Here is a 19,120-nt window from a genome sequence, read left to right on the forward strand (position 1 = left end):
CCATCTGGTATTTTTTTGTAATTGGAGTAGAATCCCAGAACAGTGGGTGTTGTAACATGTGAATATACTACTGGAATGTTTTAAGATATAAACTATGAACTATATGTAACAAATTAGTATAGTTGGGCATGGTGGCGTGCACCTTTAATCCCAGTCCTTGGGAAGCCGGGGCAGGCAGATTTCTGACAGGTCTAAGCCAGCCTGGTGACAGAGTGAGGCTCCATCTTAAAGACAAAAAACAAAGCAAAGCCAGAAAAATTTACTATTGATCATTAAAGTTTGGTATTCTATTAAAAACCTTATTTAATTTTAAAGTATACAAAATAATCATATTTTAATAAATGACATTTAGGAGTTTACAAAATTATATCAGTGACAAGCATGAAACCACAACTCTTATTTATTGTTACAGAATGGCTTCCCAACGACATTCTTGGCAGGAAGAAGTGTCCCCTGTTGGATTTGTTGACTGTCATCTTGTGGACAACACATCAGGCAGAATGACAATGCTAAGGTTCAACTTGTCCTAGAAAAGTTACACATTGACCTAAACTAGTTTCTTCTATTTTTTCCAAATATCAACATTTCTGTTTCCAGTTTAGAAGGCAATGCTGAAAAGGGAGGCAAACAGACATTCAAAGTAGAAAAACTCAGTTTTAATCAACAGGATTTAGAGTCTAGAAGTTTCATCGGTTCTTTGAAAACCACCCCATCTTGTTTCTGCACCATTAAATTGTACCATGGCAGTGAAATTCCCAAGCAAACTCATGAAGTCTTTTGATACTGACTGCCACATCCCACAGCTACAGAGTAGACGAGCTGGGGGTGGAGGGGGGCTGAGTTAGGCTCATGGCAGGGGGCAGTTGTAGGCATAACCTATCTGCCTCTTACACAAAATTACGGTTGAAAATTTTAATCAAGGCCTCTTCTTGTCAGAAGCTAACACGAGAAGCTTCCAGTTTGTCTCATTTGAGACAGGCTGTAACGTTGTTGCGGGCTGTACTCAGCACACCAAGGATGAATACAGTAGGTGGGCTCTCAGCCACAGCCCAGGTTTCCCATAACCAAAAGGCCAACGTTTTAAAGACCTTGTGAGATCTGGTTATACACCATGCTCACATCACAAACCGAACCTCTGAAATAGGAGGAATGTATAATGCTTTCCAGATCATTTTAAGAACAAAAGAACCTATCATTTTAAGGTTTTCATTTAAAAAAAAAAAAAGGACACAGCTAGCTTGAAACATTAAATAGCTTTTGTCCATTGTTGCAAACTTAAACTATGAAAGAAAATAACAGAACGAAGATTCTTTACCCTTAACTGGGGGCAACTTGGGGAAGGGGACCCGGAAGAAGGAACTTTCTCTGTACCTTCCTCAGGACTGGGCTCATGTCTCCTGTCCTCAGAGGAAGAGAAACAATGTGAGATCCCTTTGTTTAAACTGTGAATGTATCCTAAAGCATAGTCACACCAGCACGGGGTCTAACTAACTTTAGAACCCATTAATACAGGCATAGAATTGGGCCTTTGTTTGGGAGCTTTGGGGGAAGGGAGGCCCATGGAGGCTTCTGGAGTTTCATGGGAGGCCTGCGGGGGACTTCAAATGGCGGCATTTAAGGTGGGAATGTTTGCCCGGGAGATGCTGGTAGCTGAACTCTGATAACTAAGCACAGGTTGCCTCATCCTCTCCCTCATCTTTGCTTAACAGCCAGGCAATGCATTAGACTGGTCTTTTGGACTTCCCTGAGCAATACCTAATGAACAGATAGCACAGCTCTGTGATGTTTAGCAGGATGCAAATTCCAGACACAGAGATCATGAACACCGTGAAGACAGTCTTTTCTGTGGGCCTGGAAATGAAGCAGTCCACTGTATTGGGACAAGGCCAGGCGTTACACTTCACCAGACGCTGCATGAAGAAGCCATTGTACATGATGTAAAAGACATACATGAAGACAGCTTCGAAGATGACCCGGAAGAAGATGCTGGTGGTGTAGGTCCACCACAGGGACCCTTCGATACGGACCTTCTGGGTTTTGATCTCTTCGATGTCCTTAAACTCGTTCTTTATCTCTCCCTTCATGAACTTCCGTTTCTTTTCGTGTCTCCGGTAGGCCACGTGCATAGCTACCAGGAGGGCCGGCGTGGACACCATGATCAGCTGCAGAGCCCAGAGCCGGATGTGAGAGATGGGGAAGTAGTGGTCGTAGCACACATTCTTACAGCCAGGCTGGAGAGTGTTGCAAACAAAATCGGCTTGCTCATCTCCCCACACCTCCTTCGCGGCCACCACGAGGATCATGATGCGGAAGATGAAGAGGACAGTGAGCCAGATTTTCCCAATGCTGGTGGAGTGCTTGTTGACACCCCCGAGGATGCTCTGTAGTGTGCCCCAATCCATCTTGTCCTCTGGATGGTTGGCACTAGAGAAGACAAAGAAATGTAAAACAGGAATCATTGATTTGGCCAGAAAACGGGTCCTATCTCTGGTTCTGGGTGTGTATTCTTAACTCTCTTTCCCTGGGCAAACACCACAGCACACGCTGCCTCCTCCAGGATGCGGATAGGTGACAACGCAATTGACTCTGCCATAGGGTTAAGTGTGTTGCTCCCAAACCATCGCCAACATATATTTCTGTGTGCTCTCTAGTATAGTTCTCAAATAAATAAATAAATGAATAAATAAATTAATTAATTTTGAAAAAGTTTGTTTACCTGACTTAATTCCCCTAGTCTTTAGCACATAATAAAGATGTGGGTATGGAGTGCACCAAAGCGGAGTCCTTGTTACTATAAAGGCAAAACCGAGTTCTGGCTAAGCCCACCTCGTATGTTCGAGTTTCCATACAGGTCACTCGGTGTATCGCACTCAGTGTATCAGTGACAGACAAAAGCTTTGGCCAACCTCACCTTAGAGGCATGGCTGCCCAGTTCTTAGGGCGGAATGGGTGAAATTCCACAGGACCCAGTGTTGTTTCCCTGTAGTTTCTAGCCTGAAGCCACTGGTTTAAAATACTTTAGTATTTATGGGCTCGGGAGGCAAGAGCCATATGTCATTACTGATGGTTTATATTTACATTTGAGACGCCCCAACTTAACCTTTCACTACAAGCCCTGCTTCCATCTTCTGTGTGAGAGGAACAGGGCAAGAAAAGGACAGAAACCGACCAAACAACGACACTGAAATGAGTCTGCCCTTAGGTTTGTACACGCAGGCTGGGAATTCCATTATTGAGCTGGGACTGTTGGGTTAACGCTCCGTGTCTGTTTTGATATGTGTTGCAAGTGAGCGTTGCACTGTGGACTACGGTTTTAACCTTGAAGTGATTCTAAAATAAATATATGATGAAAAATGATGGGAAATTTAGTTCAGTGGTTCATCCCAGGAGCCACCGGATGGGGCTTTTTTGCCTTGGGTGGCACCACAGTGTATATTGCCTTGGGTGACACAGTGTACATTGTCTGTGTCCTGACTGAGCTTCCATGAGCCAATGACCTTCTATTTCATCTATTTCAGGGCGGGAACCTTCCTCACTGATTCATAGCTACAACTCGTCTGTCACAATCAACCCCTCTTTTGAGTAAATTCCACCCTCCCCGCGGTCCTGACTCACTCGCTTCCACCCCTTCCAAGCTGTAATGAATCCTCTGGCTCTTAAAAGCATCCTATCCTCCTGCTTAGCAAAAGTTACATCCTGTTTCCCAAGAGACTCAAAAGCAGGCACAGAGAGAAGTCTCCCCTTGCCCACAGTGGCTGTGGCAGAGCACCGTACTTGCTGAGCCCACTCAACTCTGAAGTTAAGGGAAGCTGACACACACAGGTGGGACAGCAAGTCCAATCCAATTTGGAAAACAGAAACGTGACCGAGAGAAACAGTGGCTCGGCAGGTTCAGCCGTGACCCATTTATACCTAGACTGTCAGAGGCCCTTAGGGAAGCTGGTTGTCCTTTGAACGGTCTCGCAGCTCCATGTGGTCTGCCCCCAAGAGCAGAAGGATTGAAAAGCAACGGTGTTCCAAGTTTAACAAAACAATCTGATTGGAATTAGACCTTCTGTTCTTCCTGCCCCCCTCTGCTGAGTGGAGATCAGGACATGGAAATAAACATCCACACACCTGACCCCAAATACAGAGCTGGAGGATCGCTGAGGCATGAACCCTCGCCTGCCTATAGCATCCACAGACTAGCCAATTATTATCAACACAGAAGAAAAAAATCAACTTCTGCGTAAACTTTGCACTTGTTTAGGAAATGACTTTAAAGTATTTGTTGAGTTTGCTGTGTTACCCGGGTTGGCTTCTAAATCCATGCAGCTGGGGTTAGACAACACGGCGCGGGGGGGGGGGGTGCATCTATAGTAGCAGAACTCTGGAGGCTGAGGCAGGAGGATTGTGCTAACTGGAGGAAAACTTTTCTGTAGAGCAAGACCCTGGCTCAAGAAACAAACACCAAAAAAAAGACAAAAACAGAATAGAACCAAAACAAATTTAAAAAGCAAATCAAAAACGGGAAAGAACCAAAACAAATAAAAAACAAACCAAAAACAAATCAAAACCGGGAAAGAGGTAGCCGAATTGAACAAACAAGGCCGAGAAGAAAACAAACAAACAAACAAACAAACAAACCCCCCCCCCAAAACCCAAACACTCCAAAAGAAAACCAGGTAGCTGGGTCATAGCTGTGGCTCCCGGCATATCTAACTGCAGCTGCTTGTCTTAAATGGCCTTTCTAAGAGGAGGAAGAGGTTAAAATTTGACCTCACAAAGGGTTAGGAGTACTAAGCCAGCAGGTGAAATCGTCAATATTCAACTGTGGTGTAGGAGGTGATTTCCAAGCTGGCCTTAGGACTAGGAGGTCACATGCAGGTCCCCATTTGGCCTGGGCCACCTACAGATTGCCTTGAATCCGTGACTCAATTCTCCTAAGAAAAAGGGAGCTTCTCCTTTATAATATGTATTGTATATATGACCCTTGTTTGCCTTGAAGGACAGACAGTTCGGGGAGCTGGTGGAACACCTCATTTGCTGACCCCACCTCACCCTCCACCCTTCTCACAATTGACTAGCTCAGCCCATAGTTTCCAAAGGACTCCGGGGTAAAGGGAGCCATGACTGTGCCAGGCTTCTCAGGACAGTCTCATGGACCCGAGCAATTGGTCCCATCTAGGCTTATGCTCCCTTCCAGTGTGGCAGCACCGAGGGGCTGATGCAAGAGTCCTAACTAAGGGACACGTTTCTCGGCAGCACAACGTCTCCGAACCCCTGCCTGGAAGCTTCCCTTCCAGCTGCAGCGTCCCGCCTGGACGCAAATCCTTAAAAAGCATTTAAAAAAAAAATGAGAAAAGGCAATCAAAATCTCCACCCGAGTGCAGGCTGGGGTTCCCCAGCTCGCGGGAGCGGCTACGGACGCGCGTTTTGGGCCGTTGCCCACGTCACCCCAGTGCTTCAGGTGGTAAAGGTCAGTGTCTTCCCACGGAAGCCTCCTGCTTAACAAATGAAACCGAGTTTTCCTGCTAAGCTTTCGGTTAGTTAAAAACTTTCAATGGCAGCAGACAACGCAGCCAGGAGGCCTCGGGAAAATTCTAGCAAAGGAACACTGGCGACACGTCTCAGTCGCGCGCGGAACAGCCTGGTCCCCGCGTCCCTCCCCACTCCGCGCTGTGCGGGACCTCCCGGTTCAGGCTGTGCGCGGCGGCAAGAGCAGCGGGCTCCAACCCGGAGCCCGGCCAGACGCCTCCAGCCGCAGAAACGCGTTCACGACTCGGGTCCCTATGCGCGGGTGGCGGTGGCCCGTGGAGACGGCGCGGCGCGTTCGGCCCTCGGTTTCCCAGGACCGCAGCGGCCCGCACCCCTCCTCGCACCCCACGCGTCCCTAGTGGCTGAGTCTCGCGCCCCAGCCGCCGTGGGGCGTCGCGACCAGGGGCGGGCTACACCAATGTGACTCGGTGGCGCGGATTGGCGGTCGCACCTGTGTCCCGAGGAGCGTGCGGCGCTGGGCGGCGGGAAGCGGCGAGGCGCTGTCCCCTGTAAGGAGCAGGTCCGGAGTGGGTCCCTGGGTCGGTCGCGGGTTGGTCGGGAGTGGGTATCGGGCCGCTCCTGGGTTGGTCAGAAGTGGGTCGCCGGCTGATCCCGAGCTGGTCCCCGCGGATCCTGGTGGAGGCTGCGCTCAGTAGGCGGGAGCGCCGCCGACTGGCTGCGAGTTGGGAGAGCGGAGCGCGCCGCGCGCTGCGATCTTGGACACCTGTTGGCCGTGGCGCCTTTTAACTGAACCCCTCACCCCGCCTCTCTCACCCTGGAGCGATTGAGAAAGTTGCAGAGGAGGCGGCTCCCAGTAGCCCGCCACCCCCAGCGCCGCGGGCGGAGCTCTCCCGGCACCCAGAGCCGTCAGAGCCCGCGAGCCGCGAGCTCTCCTGGAGCCTAAGTCACTCCCCACCCCACTCCACCCTACCCCACCCCCAGCTCTCTTTGAGCTCAAGGCTCTCCCAGTGTCCCGTCCTGAGCGCAGCCTGAATGGAGCCTGCAGACTCTGTGTCTCACCAAAGACGCGGGTCGCAAAGCTCCAAGACCCAGTTCCTGGCTTTTAAGGGGGGCGGGTGGTGTTGAAAGAGAATTGATGTCGTTATTAAAACTCTCACTAGTGGAAAGCATGCCGTTCCGTTCGGAGCTTCGCTGTAGTAATATACATTTTATATATTAGATAAATGGACATTCCAGTTTTGTGTAGGCCAGCAGCTTCCAGTATCGCACAGGAGGCTCCTTTTCCTTAGGGGACCCGCAGTGCAGTGAGCCGAGGTATCTAGAATTTGGGTTCATGGCGGACTAACAGAGGGCGCCGCCGGGGCTGGCCAAATTCTGTCTTCTATTTCCCCGATTTCCCGATTTAATTCGATCACTTTGAACAGGGTGCCAGGGGCTAGGTCAGGAGAAAATGGAGAGGTGAGTCTCCAGGGATGGCCTGGAAGTGGACATGCCACAGTCTTTGGAGGGTTCTCTGCCTGTGACCCGCTCTCCGTGTCCTCTTTTCCACAACTGAGATCATTGCAAGGAAGGGGCCCCCAGATTCTCGGGTGGGAGGTTGATTGTAATGGGGAGGTCGGAAAGAGCAGAAGAGATTAGGCAAGCCCATCCCTCTTGGAGTCCAGGCTGCTGGGAAGAATCCGGGCAACCTGAGTTTACCACTCAGTTCTCTCTCCACCAAGCTGGCTGTGGGTTATGAGGGCCCAGTGTTCACATCGCTTGGCTGTCTGCATAGTTTTGAGAGGCAGGTGGCATTACAAAGACTTCACAAGAGCAAGCTACGTTTGGGGATACCTAGGCCAGCTAACTTCACCCTACTCAGTTACTTGCAATCTGAGTCCTTGCGGCCAGGTTTGGGATGCAAACGGCGCATCCTCACAAAGTTTCTTCAGATCAGGTTTAGACGAAGTGAAGAGACAGTGATTCATTCTGACAAGGCCCATCTGGTCTGAGGAATGGCTTTCAATGAAAACGACGGTAGCTGAAGGTAAATGCTTTTCCTTGCAAAACTGGCTCACTGCCATGGGCAGACCTGACTGCTCTTGCTTGGGCAGAGGAGGGTTTTGCACACACGGACGCTCCTACCCCCACGTCCTTTCTAACTGTAAGTTTTAATCTAAGAGGGAGTGCCTCTAAGGAAGAGAGCCTCAGATCCTTGAACAGCCCTTCAGAGAGAGACTGCTGAATCAGCTTGTGAGGAATAACTGGCCAAGCCAGATGGGGTGGTACAACTCCCTTGGCCTGAGCACATCTGGAGATGAATCGATGAGGGCGGTAGCAGCCAGCAAGGGGTAAAAGCATGTCGGCACCTTTAGCTTCTCATGGGTAGCACTGTTTTCAGTCATGGAGCTCCTGTTAGGTGCGAATGAAAGAAACTTCTAGAATCACTGTAGGAAGCTGACTGGTAAAAGATAGGTTGGAGATCAGAACTGATTCACTTTCCCTGTTGAACAATTTCTCCCGAGGTTTAGTGCTCACGTTATGATTATAGGTTCAGCGTCTAGTTCCCCAACTTGCTTCCACAGATTTGCATAATGGCTGATGGTCACAGCTGCTGGGAATATTAGGATTTAGAGTTCATCTCCTCCTCTGTTCCAGCCACTCCTTGTTTCTGTGTGTTATGTTTCCTTCCCAACTAGACCAGAGGCTCCTCTGGGGCGAGAAATGTTAAATTTATTTGTGTACGCGCATACCCCAGAGGAGGAGAGGGGAGAGGCAAGAAGAGGGGAGGAGACGGAGGAGAGAGGAAGCTAGAAAAGAGCTGGGAACGGTTTGATTGAGATTCTCTTCAAATGAGGCAAGTTGTACATCGGGTCGTAAAAAAGAATTTGTGTACCCTGTATTCCCTTGATAAAGTGAGCCTTGGAATTGAACCACAGTCTTCTTCTCATCCCAGCTCCCCATGTCTTCCTCTTTCAACACTTGGACCCCCGAGAAGCTCAGCTCCAGCAACACAGCAGGAAGAGAACAGGGGGAGCTCATAGACCTGCAGTGGACCCGCTCGCCCTTGTCTCAGTCATGTGCAGAAACTAACCAGATAGAGAATAGGTTTTAATTTGTCTTTAAGCAGAGTCCCCTGGCATCTTTTAGGTTGGCAGGGAATGAAGGGAACAGCAAGGCCAGATGTGGTGAGGGGTAAGCAGGGGCCTGTGAAGCAACTTTTGATGATTAACCAGTGAGGATCCCTGACCACAGCACCTTGCCATGTCCACGTGGCCAGACAGGCAAGGGCTGCTTTGCTCTGGTCAGAACTGAGAACAAAGACCCTAGTTCATCAGCTGAACTTTCCTGATGATCCTGAAAGCCCTTATGAGGTGAAACGGCTAATGTTTGGGCTACTAGAATTAAGAATTAATCTTAATTCTATAGTTGTGTTTTAATATATATATATGTATGTATTTACACATATACACATATATAAAATTGTACAGCCTGCCATTTTGATGGATGACTGCTTGCCAGCTCCCTTCTGGGGCCATCTCTGGAATCCTGGGAAGTTTACTCCGAACACACATTAAAAAAAAGTCTCGCATTCCTGACTCATAAAACAAATGTAGGTGAGGGCAGAGAATGTTTCAGAACAAGAAAAGGCTTGTGAGTGTCTGGAACCCCTGTCCTATTACTTGATGAGTTTTCAAGCAAGATGGGCCCATCGATGGCCTCCGGGAGAGTTGTCAGCCCTTTGGGTTCCATACTCTTTTCCTGAGTTTGCTATTGAACCACTAATCCTATGGGCATGATTAATAAATCATATTCAACTCTTCCCAAAATAGCCGTTGGGAACCGAAGGCCTCTGGCTTCCTTGGATAGTTAATAATGCCTTACACTTGATAATGTAATGTCATGGCCGAAATGGCTTCCCTGGGCTCTGCCAGTCTGTGTGGGTGATTATTAAATGGGATGCGCTTTCACCACAACTTCTGTTGTTGTTTTGTTTGTTTTGAGTCAGCTTCTCCAGCCCAGGCTGGCCTTGACCTCCCTGTATGGCCAAGGATGGTGTGAATTATTGCTTCTGCCCTGGGACTTTAGCGCTGGCATCGCAGGCTGTGCCTCTGAAGTGGTGTCTTGATTCATCCCCCAGTCAAACCCATCTCTATGCTTTCTAAAACTTATCAGTCCGAAACCATTTAGGGAGAAGAAACCAGCTGTTATATCCAGGGCAAAACCAGAAGGCATTGCAGACTTCCATCTATTTAAACCTCTTCCAAATGAAAGACATCTAAGTCCCTAACTTTCTAGCAGCAGCAGCCTGCCATCAGTGGTGGTGATGTTTCTTCATTTCTTTTCTTAAGTTTTGGTGCATAAGGTGTTCTGGTGAAACCCAAGTGGCCGTGTCTCAGCTGCACGCACAAGGTGGAAGAGGTCTGTCTCGGTGGCAGGGCTGGATGAGCACGGACTCTTGCCGGCACACTCTGTGCCTCTTCTGTGGTTATTTAAACAGACTGTGGAGGAATGACAAAGACTCTTCCCAACATGATTGTGTCAGAAACACACATAGATTACTCTGAAGTGAAACAAAATAGCTGCCCTTGCTGGCTAGCAGGAAACATTCTTTTCTACTGAATATTAAATTCTGTGTGTTACAGTGGCTAGGCAGCATGGAAACTCCATTATTCACAGAGAGCTGATGGGATTTCTGTATTCTAATTTTTGCGACAATGGTATTGTGCCCTATGTTATTTTTAATTGTTTTTGGAGAAAGCTGGTGGAGGCTGAGGAGAACCCCCCCCCAAAAGTTCTATTGCAGAACAAAAGTATAGTCAGGATTGATAATGGATTATTGGTTCTTTGTTATATTATATTTGATAGACAATAGTAATTCAGTGTGAAGCACTTGTCTACAGTGCTCTGGATTTAAGATTTGTTTCCTGGGAACCACTGACTATGGTTAGGCTTTTGTCCCCGAGGCCCTAGTTACAGTGTGTTCTGCAATCAGCAGATCCCCCTTTTGAGGACTGAATGTGAAATACTTGGTCTTAAGATTCAGGATAGAAGGTATGTGATAGGTATTCACGTAAACCTCTTCTTAAACTGTTTGGGAAGCATCTCCACTTGCAGGGGTTGGCAGGGGAGGTTGTTCTTAAAAGAAAAGGGGGGAAACTAAATCTCAGGGCCACAGAACAACAAAAACAAAGAAACCAAATCCCCAATGCTTGCAATACCCAGAATGCACAGTAGATGGCACTATTAAGACTCGCTCAAAGGCCCTGGACTGGGAGAACATCTTTTTTTTTTTTTTTTTAAAGATGTTTAAACATATATTTTTCTAGTTTAGTATTGCCCTCTTGATCTCCTGAGTAGGCTGGGAAATAAATTTATTTCTTCCTACCCTCTCCCCCTTCCTATTTCCCATCCCCCCTCTTCGTCCTTAAGCAGACATGAAACATTTAAACGGAGAGGGACTGTCAGAATGTATTGCTCTTAACAGGGGCGAGCAATGCTTCGTGAGATATTTGCACATACGGACTCCCAGCTCCAGTGTAAAGGCCACTTCTTCTTGCTGTCAGACTCTTCCACAAGCAAATGTGGAAAGCCACCGTTCCGTTCCATTTCCAGAGTGACAAGATCTGTCACAGTGACTGCAGGTGAAGAGGCTTCTAACACAGAGGAGAGACACGGGGCCTCTAAATGTCTAAATGTCATCTCTGCTGTGCCTTAAGCTCGCAGTTGGCAATTCCAACAGGCTCCAGGCTGGCAAGCTGTATTATGACGCATTGTGGATGGACAGAGGTTGGAAAGGTCTATTACTAGACCTCGTTCCCCAGGACTCCCCATTCTGAGCTGAAAGCAATAGCAACATCTGGGGCTATGTCCTTCTCTCCCCCACCCCATCCCCCCTCCTTTCTTCCTTTCTTTTTTTTTTTTTTTTTAAATCAGGGCTAGCCTGGAACTTGCTATGCAGACCAAGCTGGCCTAGAACTCACAGAGATCCACCTGCCTCTGCCTTCTCATGCTGAGATTAAAGGCATGTGTCACCACGCCTCGCTTTTAGGTCTTTTACTAAATAAAAAAGAGTATAATTAGAGCTTTTGTAAATAGCACTGTCGCCTATCAGTCATTTTAGTGGATTTATGTAAAGAACGGCGTGGGAATGTGCATATGTATGATGTGTGCATGCGTATATATGCACACTCGTGTGTGTGTGTGTGTGTGTGTGTGTGTGTGTGTGTGTGTGTAGGTATACATGTGACACAGTTGTGTTGGAGGTGGGAGTAAAAAGAACACCTTAGTTTCCGTCCTTGCCTTCTACCTCGTTAGAGACAGACAGACGGCTCAGCAAGCTTCCAGGAATTCTCCTGTCCCTGCTTTGCTGTGGGAGCACTGGGGCTTCCTGGGGAGCCAGAGGTGGGTCTTTATGCTTACACGGAAAGTAACTTACCCACTGGATCGTCCTCCCCACCTCTCCTTGATGCTTTCAATGGGAAAGTTTGTACTGGATCATTGGACTCTGAGAAGAGACAGCAAAGGTTGAAGCATTGCACCATCTCCTGGACTTGAAATGAATGTATTGGTGAGAGGTGTAGGGTGCTAGGCTGCTGCTGCTGCTGCTGCTGCTGCTGTGCTGCTGCTGCTGCTGCTGCTGTTGTGCTGCTGTGCTGCTGCTGCTGTGCTGCTGCTGTGCTGCTGCTGTGCTGCTGCTGCTGTGCTGCTGCTGCTGCTGTGCTGCTGCTGTGCTGCTGCTGTGCTGCTGCTGCTGCTGCTGTGCTGCTGCTGTGCTGCTGCTGTGCTGCTGCTGTGCTGCTGCTGCTGTGCTGCTGCTGTGCTGCTGCTGTGCTGCTGCTGCTGTGCTGCTGCTGCTGTGCTGCTGCTGTGCTGCTGCTGCTGTGCTGCTGCTGCTGCTGCTGCTGTGCTGCTGTGCTGCTGCTGCTGCTGCTGTGCTGCTGTGCTGCTGCTGTGCTGCTGCTGCTGCTGCTGCTGTGCTGCTGCTGTGCTGCTGCTGCTGTGCTGCTGCTGCTGCTGTGCTGCTGCTGTGCTGCTGCTGTGCTGCTGCTGCTGCTGTGCTGCTGCTGTGCTGCTGCTGTGCTGCTGCTGTGCTGCTGCTGCTGTGCTGCTGCTGTGCTGCTGCTGTGCTGCTGCTGCTGTGCTGCTGCTGCTGTGCTGCTGCTGTGCTGCTGCTGCTGTGCTGCTGCTGCTGCTGCTGCTGTGCTGCTGTGCTGCTGCTGCTGTGCTGCTGCTGTGCTGCTGCTGTGCTGCTGCTGCTGTGCTGCTGCTGCTGCTGTGCTGCTGCTGTGCTGCTGCTGTGCTGCTGCTGCTGCTGCTGTGCTGCTGCTGTGCTGCTGCTGTGCTGCTGCTGTGCTGCTGCTGCTGTGCTGCTGCTGTGCTGCTGCTGTGCTGCTGCTGCTGTGCTGCTGCTGCTGCTGCTGCTGTGCTGCTGTGCTGCTGCTGCTGCTGCTGTGCTGCTGTGCTGCTGCTGTGCTGCTGCTGCTGCTGCTGCTGTGCTGCTGTGCTGCTGCTGCTGTGCTGCTGCTGCTGCTGTGCTGCTGCTGTGCTGCTGCTGTGCTGCTGCTGCTGCTGTGCTGCTGCTGCTGCTGCTGCTGCTGCTGCTGCTGCTGGTTTGGAGATCCGGTTTACATGTAGCCTACAGGCATGGGAATGGTGCTGATGGGTTTGCAGAGCCTCGGCATAGCCGAGGAAGAGATCCTTCACTTTTCTGACAATTCCACGACCAGCATGCAGTCTACTAGGCTGCTCAGATTTTGATTATGATTTCGTTTTTATTTTTTTGAGACAGGGTTTCTCTATGTAGCCATGGATGTTCAAGAACTCTCTGTGTAGACCAGGCTGGCCTCAAACTCATATTCTCTTGCTTCTGCCTCCCCCGTGCTGGGATTAAAGGTGTGCGCCACTATGACTGGTCTCTTGCTACTTTTGTTTCCCTCTGTTTTTATTTTTTATTTTATTTTTTTGTTTTTTTTTGCCTATGATTTATCAAAGGAAAAGATGTTGCAGATGTAACGGCTGTTGAGATTGTGTAAGTGATAGAAACACGAACACACACACACACACACACACGTGAAGGGATCTCTGGGTATACAGCAATGCAGAACAGTGTGCTAATCATTTATGCAGAATTGAGTATTCCTACCCATGCAGATGTTTCATGCTTATCTCATTGCAGAAGTGCATGAAGACACTTTCTGCTCTCTCCCATGCTTTCCTGCTTTCCCCCTAAGATGAAGCCTCGCTGTGGCATCCCCGACTACCTGGAACTCACTGAGTAGACCAGGCTGACCTTGAACTTACAGTGCATCCCTCTACAGCTTCTGCCTCCCGAATCCTGGGTTTTATAAACACGTGTTACCAATCTATCCTTTCGACCAGACTAGAAACAAAGTTAAGAATCAGAGAGCTCGGCAGAGTCAGTGGCTCAGTTGGCAAAGTGACCATGGAAGCAGGAGGGCCTAAATGGGATCCACGGCGCCTGTGAAATACTGCTGGTGGCATCGGATGTCTAATCCAGAGCAAGTGCGGGGAGAAGGCAGAACCCTGGAGCTCAAATGAGCTAGCCAGTCTCCTCACTGGATTGATGAGCGCTCTCTCTCTCTCTCTCTCTCTCTCTCTCTCTCTCTCTCTCTCTCTCCTTCCCTCCCTCCCTCCCCGCTTCCTGGCACCCAAGAATGTCCAATGCTCAGCACCTCGATGCTCTGCTTGCATTGCAGCCAACTGGTTAAAACTGGTTAAAACTGGTTAAAACTTCTCTTCCCTCCCTGAGGATTCATGGCAGTTAGTGGTTGGTGAGTGAAGGAGAGGCATTTTCATTAGTGGAGTAGCTACTGGTGAGTTTCCTATGCTCATGAGACCTTATAAACCTACAGCTATATTCCCGTAAGTAATGCTAATGGAATTCATTTGTTCACATGTGGAGACGACAACGACGACGGCGACAATGACAATGACAACAGCAGTAACCCTTCTTCAAAGAAAAACCACCCAGAACCTGGCATGAAAGTAGAAGGAAGAACTAGCTAAAAACGGAAGAGGATCGGGAGTGACAGGGACAGAGAGAAGCTAAGGGCCATGTAAATATGGTCCAAAGACACGATGTGCAGATATGAGGAATCATACTTAATATCCCTGCTGATAAAAACTCCAAAACACCAACCATGAAGCCCCCAAAGCTTCTCCTCCCTTTAACCTTTCTCAGGTATTTTGTGACAGAGACAGAAACCTGACTAAAGGCAGGGATGACATCTGCACTTTGATATCACACCTTCTCCCAGTTGACTCTAAAAGTGGCAGTTGATGTATGGCTGGAAAACGGAAATGAAAGAGTTTCTCGGCGTTTGAGTTCTGGAACCAATCGAGTTAGAGTTGACCACAGGTATGTCTTGAGCAATACTCTACCTAGCTCAGACACGGATGAGACCGGAGACCATAAGAAGCTTCACACAAAGAACAACTGAAACTCAGTGTTGGTGTAAACAGGCAGTAAAGATAAAAGGGTTTAGATTGGCGTCACAGGATCCTAAGGCATATGTGTTGACAGGCGAGAAATAGCAATGGACCTCTGATAACGGATCAGGAGATGGTCACACGCAATCAGACTGGGAAGGAAAGTATCCTTGGGCAGGCTCTGAGTCACCTAGCAGGTTATTTCTCCCCAGGTCAGCATACTGGGATGTAGTATTTGAGGGCAAACCATAAAACAACACATTGGAATGTTTTTGATAAGACAACCGAGGCAGGCTGTCTGTGCCTTTCACCATATCTCTACCTCCTGTCCTTCTCTGGTCCTTCCTCTTGTCAACTTGACGGCCATAGGCAGAACAGCCTGGCTCTCTGACCCTGTTGTTGAGGTTGAATCTTCCACATAGGGATAACACCTGGTACGGCATCATGGTGGGCTCTTGAAGAAAAGATCCCTTGGTATAACGGAGGGAATCCTGGTTGGATGAAGTCATTACTGGGCCAGAGCTCTCTCCCTGCCTCTATCCTGGGAGGAGAGACTGATTGGAAAGAGACCTTGTATTCAAATAACCACACAACTGTGGGGTTGGACCAATTTATGGTGAAGGCCCAGAGCAAATGGGGACACTTGGTTCTCACCTGGGGATGAGTTTGCCTCCTGACCTTTTGTGGTACCAGAGGAGATAAGAGAGAACATTCTGAAAGAAAGAGAAAGAAGATAGCCCTAAAAACAAAGCAGGCTTCTGGCATAGAAGCCACGAGGGCCAGGGCAGCAAAGGACACGGATTGGAGTAAAATGAGTGGATAAAAGAAGGAGGGAGACCCAGGGGAACTCAGCAGACGGTCACAGTGTGGCCTCACTCGGGAAGAGAGCATGGCCCAGTGTGGGTTTGCTGGAGAGGATGACTCACTGACCTCTGGAGGTCACCATCGTAATGCTAGAGGCGTAGCTGTGGGGTGGGAGGCTCTTCTAGGGGATTGGTGATTTTATACCCCCAGAACCCCTCCTTGAAGGGGACAAGTTGTGAAAGACCAAACTCCCTTTTTGAGCCCATTGAGCTATAAAGACCTGAACCGTTTTAGTGTTCAAACAGTTGTTTTTATTATCCCATGGCTGAACAAGACGGATTTCCAGAGTGGCAGCTGTTTTACAGAACTTACTGGAAACTGTAGGTGTCTCACTCTATACAGAGCAAGTGCAGGGATGACCTAAGGAGCTTGGGAATTTCTGGGCTGTGAGATTAGGCATTCTGATCGTAGACCTGGGAGCCTCTGGCCAGTATCTGTGTGCATGTGACTCGTGTGATCCGGTGACTGGACTCACATGTTGAAATCCTGCTCAATGGTTTTAGGAGGTGATGGAATGGAAAGAAGTCCTCATAAGAGAGCGGAGAGAGCTCACTCCATCCCTCATGTCCATGAGGGCACAGGCACAAACCACTGTCTGAAGTAAGAGATGGTTCCTCACTGGACGCCAAGGGAAATCCGTGGGTGCCTTATCTTGGACCACGAAGTCTCCAGGCTTTGAGTAATAGAGCTCCATTGTTTTTTGTTTTTGTTTTTGTTTTTTTTGTTGTTGTTGTTGTTTTTGTTTTTTTAAATTTTAGTTTGTTCCCATTCTTTGTCCCTTCTTTTTTAATTAAAGATTTATTTATTATATATAAGTACACTGTAGCTGTCTTCAGACACACCAGAAGAGGGCATAAGATCCCATTACAGATGGTTGTGAGCCACCATGTGGTTGCTGGGAATTGAAGTCAGGACCTCTGGAAGAGCAGTCAGTGCTCTTAACCGCTGAGCCATCTCTCCAGCCCACTCCATTGTTTTTGAGCCACTTCAGTTGAAACCAAAACAGGGTTGAAAGAGGTGCCTTAGAGGACCCTTAAGACCTTGACCCTTCCCCAGAGAAAGTCACAGATCCTGTGCATCTGGTCCATGGCTGAGCAGTTGTGACACAGTTTTAGCCATGATTATCTCTGACTCAAATACTAATGTTTTTGGGACATGACTTCCCTCTCTAGGCCAAGCTGCCCTCGGACCACTGTCTGCCAGCGCTGGGATTGTAGGCACACGCACTGCACCACAACCAGCTCAAACCCCAACCCTTGGCTGCTAGGAAGCCCCCTCTCCTGGGGCTATTCAGAGGCCCCAAAAGCAACATGCATTCCCCTCTGAGTTTCTCTTTTCCCTTTTCTTGCCTAGGTGAGTCCAGAACTCACTCTCTAGCCCAATCCTGATACCCCTGCCTCAGCCTCCTAAGTGCTAGGATTACAGGTATGAACCACAAGTTCAATTTACCCTCCCACTTTCTGAGCATGAGACATTGAATGGACTCTGATGACCAGCCTCTAGTTGTATTGATTTCTTTAAAGTTTTTTTCTTTTATTGAAAATTGATTATGGTTTCTCCTCCCTCTACTCCTCCCAGTTCCTCCATGTCTCCCATCTAGCTGGATCCACCCCCTTTCTGTCACTCAGTAGAAGACACACAGGCTTCTAAGGGATAATAATAAAATATAATGTAATAAGATAAAACAAAAGCTAACACATCGGAAGAGGACAAAACACACAGAAGGAAAAGAGCCCAAGAGAAGGCATGAGAAGCAGATACAGACATAGAGACCCACTCCTCACACTATGGAATCCCATAAAACCCTTAAACTGGGAATCTATAATATATATATATATACACACACATGTATACACATACATAAATATACATATATACATATATATGTGAAGAACCTGTAGGATTAAAGAAAAAGGAAAAATAAATAAATATATAAATAAAAGAAGATATAAAAATACCTTTACAAATGAATTCTGAATAGACTAGCCTCTCAGTGGCGCCTGAGAGTAGCATTGCAAACAGTTAAATAGTTCCTTACAACACGGTTAGTGCTAACCAAAAGTCAAAATGCCACATAAATTCTGAGTCCATAAATACACAAAAATATTAGGAAAAGTGAGAAAGGTTATCTTATTGCCTGTCTAATAAATCATATGTAGAAATGATCTGGGCTGACAAGTACCTTCACGTTTCTGAGGGTGACGAATGATGGAGTCTCTGCTCCTGGTTATTATCTTTAAAGAGATTCTTGGCTGTGGAGCCCCAGTTCTCCCACTGCGCCCTGCCCTCTGAGTGGTTTCAAGGCATTCTTTTACAGCACCAACCTCCCCACCCCCACAAGTCAGCCTGAAAAGCCCTTGGCCAGCCCAGCTCCGTTTGTCAATCAGCATTCACCTAGTAGTCCTTGGGGGTGGGAGAAACCATGGCAACGGCAGTGCTGGCAGACAGGAAGCTGTTTACTGGTCTTGGAGCCCCTACAGTAAGGGTAAGGAAGCTAATGAGCCTTCTCCCCTACCCAATAGACAGCCAAAAATTTGGGAACAAAAGCATTGGTATTCCCGGTGCTGATCAATCCAACACACGTTTAGGGGTTCTCATTATGTGAAGCATGTTGGGGGACAAAGGAGCAGCTCCCCCGCTCCAAGAGGAGGACCCCGGAAGTAGCAGGGAGAACTCCAGAAAGCCTAGAGAGTTTAAGAGCAGATTGGAAGAGAGAGTGTGGGGGAGTGAGCTTGCCTATGGCAGAGGGAGAGTCGCCACGGTGCAGACTTTGAACTGGTCCAGAGGACCCGCTGAGAAGAAGACAAGGCAGGAAGGACATTCCAGGGTTAGACTTTCTGCACCGCCCAGAGGCCAGGGCAAGCAGCAGACACTAGAAGCTGGAGGACCCTTGACCGTGCAGTTCTGAGTGAGAGATCACCAGAGAGCATTGTGTTGAGGGCACACAGGAAATCCAATGATCAGAAACACCCATGGGTGCAGACAAAACCACTAAAACCCCACGAACCCCTAACTGACTAAATAGAAATAACTTCAGTCAATATTTTCTGACCAGAAAAATTGACTCCTAGTGAGACAGAGAGAGTCTAGATATGGCTACTGAACTTCAGCCTGTCACTCCAAAAAAGGCCCCAGCAGAGCCAGTAAGGTAAGGCTATCTTGACAAGACTGTGGTGAGTGCTCTCTCCTCTAATAGTGTGTCAGGGAAGCTTATGTAGGAGCTTGACTCTCATCCCAACTGGAACCCAGGCCTCTCTGCTCCGCGTTATGGTGTCTGTCTGGACTAAGGGATTACCTTCCTAACCCTGTGTTGTACTCTAGGGTGTTGGTGGGAGCCAGGATTTCC

At 48.4% G+C, this 19,120-nt stretch overlaps 1 protein-coding gene across 3 annotated transcripts; it reads right to left on the reverse strand.

The window, feature by feature from the left end:
* Positions 1 to 258: 258 nt before the first annotated feature.
* Gjb2 (gap junction protein, beta 2) lies at positions 259 to 18,099 on the reverse strand. Of its 3 annotated transcripts, none has more exons than XM_017599765.3 (2): positions 17,957 to 18,099; positions 259 to 2,424 (listed from the first exon to the last, which is right to left on the reverse strand). In XM_017599765.3, exon 2 carries the CDS (start codon positions 2,400 to 2,402, stop codon positions 1,722 to 1,724), a length of 681 nt encoding a protein of 226 aa, XP_017455254.1. In that variant the 5' UTR covers positions 2,403 to 2,424; positions 17,957 to 18,099; the 3' UTR covers positions 259 to 1,721. The 3 variants fall into 3 exon arrangements, with proteins under 3 accessions (XP_017455254.1, XP_038949485.1, NP_001004099.1); XM_039093557.2 differs by lacking the exon at positions 17,957 to 18,099 and adding an exon at positions 11,897 to 12,063; NM_001004099.2 differs by lacking the exon at positions 17,957 to 18,099 and adding an exon at positions 5,969 to 6,235.
* Between the last annotated feature and the right edge of the window lie 1,021 nt (positions 18,100 to 19,120).

The sequence above is a fragment of the Rattus norvegicus genome, chromosome 15 (genome assembly GCF_036323735.1).
Source record: "Rattus norvegicus strain BN/NHsdMcwi chromosome 15, GRCr8, whole genome shotgun sequence".
NCBI lineage: Eukaryota > Metazoa > Chordata > Mammalia > Rodentia > Muridae > Rattus > Rattus norvegicus.